Raw genomic sequence first — 10595 nt, 5'->3', positions numbered from 1 at the left:
CTATCCTAACAGTTAGGTAGACTGCAAGCTACAATCTGATTGTCATCAATGTCATAAAATGAGCAATACACACAATATTGAAGGGTGTAGTAGTTTTAAAATCCTCCTACACATAAATTAGCTACTCTTTGTAGTAGCTACTACAACTATTGTTTTGAGAAAATCTGCTTTTATGTATTTTATTTGATTTTTTTTTTTACAGATATTGAGGAAAATCAGGTTGTAGCTTGCAGTCTACTTAACCCAACTCAAAAAGTTCACTTTATTCTCGATGTTTCGACTTTTATTTTGACAATATATTTCGACTTTATTTTTGCTTGAAGGGCAAAATGACCCCCCCCCCCCTCCTGTTATTTAGTTCTCCTATCTGGCCCTAATCCTCACCCTATACACCCTAATCACCCTAATCCATACAAAATACAGAAACCAAGCGTCGGATGGTTTTTATTTTTGAAGGACTTCTTGACGTTGTGTGTTTCCTCTTCCGGTGTGCTGCAGCTGTATCGTCATTGATCCGAAGCAAATATGGCACCAGGAGCCACTTCCGCGACGGAGTCAGAAAAAGACTCCAAAATGTTTAAATATCAAGATGCTTCGATATCTTTACCAAAACACTCCTACTGGTATGACTTCTGGCTCTTCGTGGTTTTTGACATCGCGTTATTCTTCTTCGTGTACTTCATAGTCCCGTAACACGGTAAGTGGCATTCAGTCACGTCTTGTCCCCTCACACAGAAACTCACACAGATATCTATGGTTACACAGGGCGGCTACGGAAGCTGCTAAACTCCTGAGCTAAGTTAGACTGTGACAACGTAAAGTGATAGATATAATTATTGTGTATTGTATAATTAAGTGTATTTCAGTTAGCTTTTATCATTTAAGTAACTGCCTTAACTAAACTACTAACTACTGTTGCTCTTCATGTGGGCTGGTCTGGTCAAATATTAGATTAGTTAGTGAGGTAACCACAATGTAAACATCCCTACATACAGTCATGGAAAACTTGATTAGATCACCCTTTTTCTTCAATGTATTGTTCATTTTAATGTCGGGTACAACTAAATGTACATTTGTTTGGACAAATATAATGATAACAACAAAAATAGTTAAAAAGATTTTAATTTAAGAGCTGATATCTAGACATTTTTCATGTTTTTTTATAATAACCAACATCATTATGAAGAAAACGAAGACAAATGTCTAGATATCAGCTCTTTAATTAAACTCGTATGAGCTTTTTTTGTTGTTATCATTATATTTGTCCAAACAAATGTACCTTTAGATTGATTGATTTACTTTATTCATCCCTGAAGGGAAATTCGGTTGTCACAGTTTAGTTGTATGAGGCATTAAAATGAACAAGAAATATAAGAAAACAATGGTGGTCTAATCATTTATTCATGACTGTAGTTTGCTGTCATATAAGATAAAAGATTCTTACGGGTGCTGGCAAACCTTGAAAACATTTTCAGTCTAATGTGATGTTTTCAAGGTTTATGAAGTGCTTGACATGTAGGTTAAATAGGATGCCAAGTCTACTTACAAACAAGTGAAGTTTTTAAAACAATATACTATGTGCTATATGTTTGTACTTTACCGAAGCTGTGAGGTGCTGGAAAAGCTTAGAAAATCACTTTGGAAATTCTTTAAAAAGCTTGAATTTTTCTTTGGAAAAGATGTAGGGACACTGAAGGTAAAGAAAAACCTACACACTTAAGAAACTAAAACAGTAGTTTACATTTTTGCTTGACAAAATATTTGTAATAAGCAGTAATTTGTTATGTAAATTAATCGACCACTCATTTAAATTCAAAGAAAGTGTGCCATGGAAATTTTCATGTAAATATCACCTGATTGGGATCTTTAAATTCAAATTCAAAATTACTTTATCTACCCCCGAGGGGAAATTCAGTTAGTCTGTTAGCTGTGGAAGAATGAGACAGCCTGATGGCTGTAGGAGCGAAGGATCTTTTGAATCTCTCCGTCCTACAACAGAGAGAAAGGAGCCGTCCACTGCTGTTTTTTTTGGTCCATAAAGGTTTTACCTACTAACAACATTTAAACACATCCTGTACTTACTCAGTTCAAAGTAAATTGTTGTTGTCTTGTCAAATCCCTGCACGCCATTTGTACCCTTAACTTTGTACCCTAAACCTTTTTTAATTTTATTGAAGGTTCGTCCCCTGGACTTTGGAGACTGAAGATGTGGAGTGATTGTCCTGCCCTGCTGTCAGGAATGCTAACCAGCTTTGACTGAATTTAACACTACCTAACTGGATATCACATTTCAAGTTTCCACGGCTTGGACCATGGGACTGCAAGTTTTATACAGAGGGATCCTTCATCGACCTCAGAGATGTAAACCGCAGAGCTCCATCCTTCTGTGACCTGTTGCCAGTTGTTCTGAACTTTTTTTCTGCGTGGATGAATTCAACTTGTTGCCGGGGGGAAGAGAAAACCATATGAGAAGAACCCATATAAAGTATTTTATTTAAATTAATTTGTTTTATAAAAGTGACACTGGGATGCTGGTGATCCAGTATTGGGGCGATGATGATGACAGCAGAGAAACAACATTTTAATTGCACACCATTAAGGAAAATTTGATGTTGTGGAATAAGATTCCAGCACATTAAAATCTTGAATGTTTGCACATGAATATTCAGCAAATAAAGTGTTTTACCTACCATTTGTTTCTTGTTTAGCAATGCATTCTATACACATTTACACACATTTCTCTTATGCCTCGCTATGTACACATTAGTCATAAATGTATTATGCATGATATTATGCTTTGCAACATCTTGGATATTTATTTCTGCTGTTGAGTTTATAATTTGGTAGTTAATTACTTGGTAATACACAATCACAATTACAACCTGATTGATGTGTCATTTGCTTTAACTATATCGTCACACTGTTAAAATAATCGTCTATGTCATTTTTTGTCAAAATTGTTTTTTTTTTTTGCCTAAATCATCTCCTCATGACGCCGACCACCTATGGTAAAATCACCTACATCGTCAGTTGATCAGATCATGTGATTTTACCCCTTTAAGATAATGGCGTATGTCAAGTGTATGACTTAAGCGGATTTATTATGCCAAAGTCAAAATAAAATGTGACTTAGAGGCAATTTTTTGAACATGCCTTTGTGACTTAAGCAAGATATGGTAACACTTTATTTTGAAGGTGTCTACATAAGAGTGACATGAGCGTGTCATAAACATGACATGGGATGTGTCATGAACATTAACGACACTTTGAAGTAACATTGATGCTCATGATACTTGTCATGTCATGTTTCTGACAGGCTTGTGTGACTCTTATGTAGACACCTTCAAAATAAAGTTACCATATCTTGCTTGAGTCACAAAGTTGCCTAAAATGCCTAAGTCATTTATTTCTCTTAAGTTGCATAATTTACACACAGTGTTATTACTATGCCAATAGCCATCCTTTGTTACATCCTTTTTGTGTGAAATGATCAATAAATGTCATATGTTACACTTTTGGTGAAGTTCTTTGTGTTTCCTGCAAAACTTCAAAAATTAGTTAGGCGATTATTTTAACAGGGTGACGATTTGCTCCGTGTGATACCAACTGCTGCTTTTTATGAGAATATTTTTTCGTATTTCTTTAAGCTCTTATTTCGAAATTTTCCTCCACGCGTTTCCGGTCTTGGAAGCTAACAACAAATGTTAGCAGTGTCCTGGTTGCTGTGTGAGTGGACTTTACATTTATCATGGAAACGACTGCAGGTTCCTGCCAAGTGGAAAACACAGGTTGGTTTTATAAGAGTGTTTAATAAGTATGACAGAGCTAATGCTAACAGCGAAGTAGCTAATGTTAGCTTTGTGCACAGTGTTGTTATTTCATAGCCCCAGCTAACAGCAGTGTTTGTAGCTAATACACGGTATGTAAACAACAAGACACGCATTTACTGCAACATTGACTTTTAAAAGAACTTGCAGTGTTCTTAACCCTCTGGAGTCTGCAAAAGCACTAAAGCATGACTTCTTCATCACATCCAGACAAGAAACCAAAGCAGCGTGGAGCCCTACTGTATATTTACCTCTAAAGTTCTGGCTGTAAACTCCATGAGGCCAGTTTCAGTTTGATGATGATATACCAAGTAAAACTGGAGACAAGGTCAAATATATTTTGTATAAAATGATAGAACTGGATGTAACCCTCTTATATGTTACATTTGCAACATTTAAAATTCTTTATTGAGCACTATAGTGTGAATGAAAGTCAAAAAAGATTCAAAATCACATTTTATGCTGGACTAAAGGACTAAATTTTTAGTCTGCAGACTGCAGCATAAAACAACACACTACCACCACAGACTGATAAAACATCTGCAGCATCTTACTACACATGTCAAGAGATCTGAGCTTCCTTAAGAAAAAGAGGTGGCTCTGCCCCTTTTTGTAGTGTGAGTGTAGTTTGTAGTAGTAGTGTGTTTAGGAACCAGTCCAACTTATTATCCAGGTATACACCTAGATACTTAGAACTTGGCACCACCTCCATGTCCACCCCACAGCTATTCACTGGCTGAAGAGGGGGCTTGAACGTGTGGAAATCTATGATCATTTCCTTAGTCTGAGGTGTTCAGTAGGAGATAGTTCTTGTGACTCCAGTCACTGAAGGCTTTTATCAGATCCCTATATTCAGGTTCCTGTCTTTTCCTGATAAGCATTGGAAGGTATGATAATTTTGTGTTAGGCATATCCTGGCCAAAGTAATTGTGATCACAATATTATCTATGATCAAAATAAACTTGAAACTCTAAAAAAAAATAAAAAGATAAAAAATATATATATATAAATTTTGAGCCTGTTTGTTCTACACACCAGTTACTTTATTTATTTATTAATAAGGTCCTATTTGTCACTTCTCTACTATGATGTCAGATGGTACAGACAATTTCATCAATTGCAGCAGACTGGGTGCTTTCCCATACTACCATATGTACCTTAGTATAATGGAAAAAGATTTAACGCTTCAAGTACAGTATGACAAAAATACCTGATTGTACTGCATCTGGTTGCATTTTGCAGTATTCAAGGCCACATGATTTTCTGGCTATTCTGACCCACAATCTTCTGTGCAGTACATTTGAGCAAAAGGGTCAAAGGTCAAGGCAAAGTGTTATGTATATTACATGCAACAGAATTATGCCATCTGTCACTGTGGCACAGGATGAAATTGAACTAATATGAATATGTCTTAGTTTAAAAAAACAAAACACGTTCCAATCTTAACATTTAACATGCACTGTACATCAGTGTCAGGTTCAACAACATTTGTGTGTAACAAGTTGAATCCTGTCCCTTGACATAAGTATCTCATGACTACATCAAACCCATATGTATGTCTGCACAGGTATCTTCCTGCCGTTGTCATCATTAAGGCTGCTGATTCCTCCTCTGCGGCTTCTTTCTGCAGCCATGTGGCAAGTGGCTCAGCGGAGAGAGGTTCTGGATTATGAAAAGCTCGATGAGTTTGTGACGATGGTGACTGCTACAGTTCCAGACCTGCTCAATCCAAAACAACGTGGCAAACTGCTCCTGCGACTGAGAGCGAAAGTGAGTCAGCGGGCTTTATATGAGATCAGGTTATAAAAGTGATGATGATTATGCAGTTATGTCTTGCTAAAGGGAAACCTTTCTCTTCTTGTGGCATCTTTGTCTTTAGATTATTCTTGAGCTGTGCAGAAATGAGGAAACAGCGAATGTTTTGTGCATACAGCCTCACCTAGAACGAATCCGCCCACTAGGACACACAGGAGTAAGTGAGAGCCTCATTACAACTCCTTTTACTTTCTCTCATTGTCACATATACAGCACATTGGCCTGTGCCTATAGGTACTGACCATATTTATTTATTTATTGGATCTCCATTAGCACTAGCACATTAGCATAGCTATTCGTCCAAACATTAAGTCAAATTATCCCTTCTCCGAGATCATCAACAAAACAAAAACAACAACATCAACAACCGTCAATACAGTCACAACACATACAATCATAGACGCTGATAAACATGTATGACAAGACATGACGCAACACTTGAAGAGTCCATACACAACATACAAACACAAAAAAATAAATAAAAGATAAAGGAAAAGAAAAAGCGGTCTCACAGGATAGGAAGATTGTTTATATGAACACCCTTGTGCACCCGTACAGTTTAGCTACTACAGCTGCAACATTAAGAGAAACTGTTTAAGCAAAAATGTATACCTCTCTTTGGAATCTATTAATACGATATAAAGTGGTGAGGAGTTCCACTCCAGAACGGCTCTGAACAGGACAGATTTCTTTAACACATTCGTATTTGCTCTGGGCAAAGTAAACCTCCCTCAGTAGCATGTCTCATCAGATAATTATGTTGACAAGACAATACAAAAAGATTGGAGACTTATTTACAATAATATTCCTGAGCAAGTTCAACAAAACATAAGAGCTTCTTTGAGTGATGGTTAGCCAACCCAGTTGCTCATGCATATGTGTCACATTTGTTCTGTAGGAACACTGTAAGACACAGCATGCTGCTTTGTTTTGGGCAACTTGCGATTGATTTACATCTTTCATTGAAGCACTAGACCAAATCGGAAAACAATAATCTAGCTGCGACAAAACTTATGCATTTGCAACTTGCTTGACGATATCTTGGGGATAATTTTTAACACTCTCATTACCATCACGACACCTCTTCCCATTTTGTTTACAATATAATCAATATGTTTCGCTAGATGTTGATCAACAACAACATGACCATATATAGTATTTATATGCCTGTATTGTTTGCAGATGATCTCAGTAACAGTGGTGGTGTGTTTCAGAGTGGAGATGCAGAGGTGGATGCAGAGGAGGCCATTTTTATGGAGCTCATCCAAACACTCCTGAAAGACCAAGCAGAGAGGCAGCATTTTTACCAGGCAAGGCAGCTGCACATGTAACCTACATGGCATCCTAAAAAAGATTGTTTTTGTGATTGTGTCCTGTCATAGTTGGAGTTTGGGCTAACCTTACCTTTGTACTTTCCAGGAGGTTTTTCCAACAGAGTATGGTCCCAGCTATGATGCAGACATGCAGCTTCTTGTGTGGGAGTTTCTGTCAAAACTGGAAAAACTCCTACCAGTACCAGACCTCAGTCAGGTAGGAATCAACTTTATTTCACTGCAGCTACTACTTCAAACATGCACTGTGTTCTATTTCTATATTTTTAAAAGGTAAAAACATAAACAAAAAAATAATTTAAGAAAGTTTTATCATTTTTTGGTGCTGTGTTTACCAAATAGGCATCTGTATATATGATTCAAAGATCATTCTCACTTTTATCATTGTAAAAAATAATTATATTTATAACATAGTATACTTTGTGGTGTTATGTCAAAATAATTCTATTATTACTAATATTATTAATATTTTATAGATTTCAGTTTTTACCGAAAAGTCCTGTATTGATCAGGCTCAGACTACAGAAGTGCCTTCAACCTGCATTCTTTATAATAACCAGCAGGGGGCAACTCCACTGACTGCAAAAAGAAGTGCAGTTGCAAAGAAGTCTATGAGAAAAATCAGACTTCCTACTTGATTTATTACCTCATATAAGTAAATATTGTACTAATTAGTTAAGTCTTAATCACTAATTTCATTTCAATCAGGATATGGCCGCACACAAGTTCAGCTATTTAAATGTTTTGGGTAACCTTGAACTATGGAAGCTAACTTCCATAGTTCGAACTTTGTTAGCGGCATAACCAGGAGCCAGGTGCAGTCAGGTTGCTGCTAGAGGAAGATGTGCATAGTGTCCACATGTTCTCAGTCAGATCCACCCTCTCATTCAAATATGGTCACTTCTGGCTATAAAAAAACAGGATAGCGACGGACAAAAAGCCAAACTTGAGGCTACAAAATGGTAGTTCACAAACCATCGGGGGACATCAAGGTGGCTGCATCCAGTCTATGCTCAGTCTGTAGTTATTAATAGCTTCACTACGAATGATTAGCATTTTCCGGAGTAGTATTAGTGGTAAGAGTCATTGTGTTAGTATCTGTTAAAGTTGATTTGCATTTCACCGTGAAGTGACTGTATTATCAGCTCGTTCTTGCGAACATGTTTGTTTTTGTCCTTCAACAGACTGTGTCGTGGCTGACCTCTGCCCCCTCGGTGCTGAAGGACTGCTGGCAAGCGCTCTCCAGTCCTGATGACCTGACAGCTCTCTTGCAGCACCACAAATGCCTTGAGCACCTTGGAACACAAGGTGAGCCTGATGCTCAGGACCCCCCACGCACTGACTGTAATCCACCTCCCTCTATAGTACAGAACTTGTGCCATGATTACACGATATAGTAGGCTATAATAATCTGATGATTACATTTAATTTCTCATGCACACGGTATTCCAAATATATTTTATTAATAGACCAATTCAAAAAAACAAAATGTTACTGGATAAATATGAAGCTGTAGAAGCTACATGAGCATCTTTTGTAAGATGGCACAAACACTTTTCCAGCAGCAGAGCACTGATCTGCCTGGAGATCACTGGATTTCTTTATATGTTAGCTTTGATAAAGATGCCAGGCTTTCAAAAATTATAGTACCATCAATTGAATGTAAAAGAAAGCTACTAACATTTAGTTTGTTCCCATTTGTATCCAATATGTTTGATATTTGCCCACTGTGTCAATGTGGACAGTGACATTGCAGCAGTGTCTGTGGCAATAAGGAGAGAAAAATATTTTAGATAGAGATCACACAGATCACCAGATTCTTTTTCTCAGTTTCCTCTCTGGGCTTCCATAAGTAAACTCATGTTTGTTTTACACAGGTACCACCGTGGAAATGTCCACCCAGGTGTTTGCCTGCTCAGAGTGTCCATTCTTCCACATGCAGGAGTCGTTCCTGCTGCAGCACATTGAGCACAGTCACCCTGAGCATTACAGCAAACTCCAGAGGTCTGCAGAAACAGCCGAGGCCCCCAAGAAGAAGGCCCAGCGTCCCGAGTTCCCGAAGCCTTTCCCCATCCACGACAGGTCTGACCCTCACATGTGCAAAGAGTGCGGCAAAACTTTCACACGTGCCTCAGACGTGACTCGCCACCAGCGGACGCACACAGGCGAGCGCCCGTACACCTGCGAGGAATGTAAGAAGGGCTTCAAGAACTCTTGGGATCTGACGAGACATCAGCGCATTCACACTGGAGAACGGCCCTTCCTCTGCTCCCAGTGTGGCAAACGCTTCACACAGATGGGGTTGCTCAAGCTGCACTTCGAAAGAACCGCCTGTGGCCAGGCTTGCAACCCTCCGCTCTTCTTCACGACAGAGGTCGTAATAGCAGAGGAGCAATCAGAGGAAGTGGACAGTCAGTATAAATGCCAGAAATGTGGCGAGAGCTTCAGTAGCATCCTGGAGCGTCTGAGGCACAGGCAGAGCCACGTGGTGAGGCGCCAGTACAAATGCTCCCAGTGTGAGAAGATATACAGCCGAGCGTCTGACCTCAAGAGACACCAGATGAAACACACCGGTGAGCGGCCGTTTGCCTGCGAGTGTGGGAAAAGTTTCACGCATGTGTGGCTTCTGAATAAGCACCAGCAGATCCACGCCAGGGAGCGTCCGTACCCCTGCACAGAGTGTGGAAAGAGCTTCACACAGCTCCAGATCCTCAACAGGCACCTGCTGATTCACAACGGCAGGCGACCTTTCCAGTGCTCCCACTGCGAGAAGAGCTTCACCCAGCTGGCCAGCCTCACGCGTCACGAAAGAATCCACACAGGCGAGAGGCCGTACGTCTGCAGCACCTGCGAGAAGACTTTCCTCACACACGGAGAGCTGGTGAGGCATCAGCGTAGTCACAGTAACTTCAGGCCCTTCTCTTGTCCGCAGTGCCATAAAAGCTTTAAAACCAAGCGAGCCCAGAGCGAACACCTCAACACACACACAGGGGAGCGGCCGTTTGCATGCAACCTTTGCGGGAAGAAGTTTGCCAAGTCAACCTCGCTCGTCCGGCATAACCTGACTCACACGGGGGAGCGGCCCCACCAGTGCTCCCAGTGTGGGAAGACCTTCCTCACCTCCGGGGAGCTCCTCCTCCACAAACGGATCCACACAGGAGAGAGGCCTTATCCCTGCACCTACTGCGAGAGGAGGTTCAGGTGCTCCTCCGACCTCAACATGCACATTCGAACACACACAGGGGAGAAGCCACACAGCTGTGTGTTCTGTAAGAAGAGTTTCTCTACTTCTACAAGGCTGAAGAGACACGTCCGCACGCACATGGAGAAGGAGATAGTTGTGGAGTCATTTTCTCTTTAAGCTGTCACATGCAAATGATATTACCAGATGATGCTTTGTGAAAATAAAAACTTTTTTATCATTTGCTTCATTTTTATTTCATGTGGCTGTGGTGAGTCCTTAATTACAGTGGTAAGGCCTGTTGCATAAGAACAATCTTTGGAAAAGTAAACAGGGTTTCCTATCATTTTAAGGCTTGATTGCAACACCAAGACCATTTTGGGTATCAGAGATGGTAGATAACATGTAGGGTCATAGCAAACACATTGTAAAAGGTAAATG

The 10595-nt window shown here is 39.7% G+C and overlaps 1 protein-coding gene and 1 long non-coding RNA gene across 3 annotated transcripts; both read left to right on the top strand.

The window, feature by feature from the left end:
- The first annotated feature begins 428 nt into the window (after nucleotides 1–428).
- Nucleotides 429–2383, top strand: LOC131960480 (uncharacterized). The gene is made up of 2 exons (XR_009389681.1): nucleotides 429–697; nucleotides 2178–2383. It is a non-coding gene; the product is annotated as an uncharacterized LOC131960480 (long non-coding RNA).
- A 1269-nt stretch (nucleotides 2384–3652) lies between these two features.
- Nucleotides 3653–10395, top strand: LOC131960473 (zinc finger protein ZFP2-like). 2 transcript variants are annotated; one of them, XM_059325701.1, is made up of 7 exons: nucleotides 3653–3788; nucleotides 5395–5597; nucleotides 5707–5799; nucleotides 6857–6952; nucleotides 7062–7172; nucleotides 8158–8281; nucleotides 8851–10395. In XM_059325701.1, the coding sequence occupies exons 1-7, from the start codon at nucleotides 3749–3751 to the stop codon at nucleotides 10332–10334; spliced, it is 2151 nt and encodes a 716-aa protein (XP_059181684.1). In that variant the 5' UTR covers nucleotides 3653–3748; the 3' UTR covers nucleotides 10335–10395. The 2 variants fall into 2 exon arrangements, with proteins under 2 accessions (XP_059181684.1, XP_059181685.1); XM_059325702.1 differs by lacking the exon at nucleotides 5707–5799.
- Nucleotides 10396–10595: the final 200 nt, after the last annotated feature.

Source organism: Centropristis striata, chromosome 22, assembly GCF_030273125.1.
Source record: "Centropristis striata isolate RG_2023a ecotype Rhode Island chromosome 22, C.striata_1.0, whole genome shotgun sequence".
NCBI classification, from domain to species: Eukaryota; Metazoa; Chordata; class Actinopteri; order Perciformes; family Serranidae; genus Centropristis; species Centropristis striata.
This window is presented reverse-complemented; position numbering and strand designations above follow the sequence as displayed.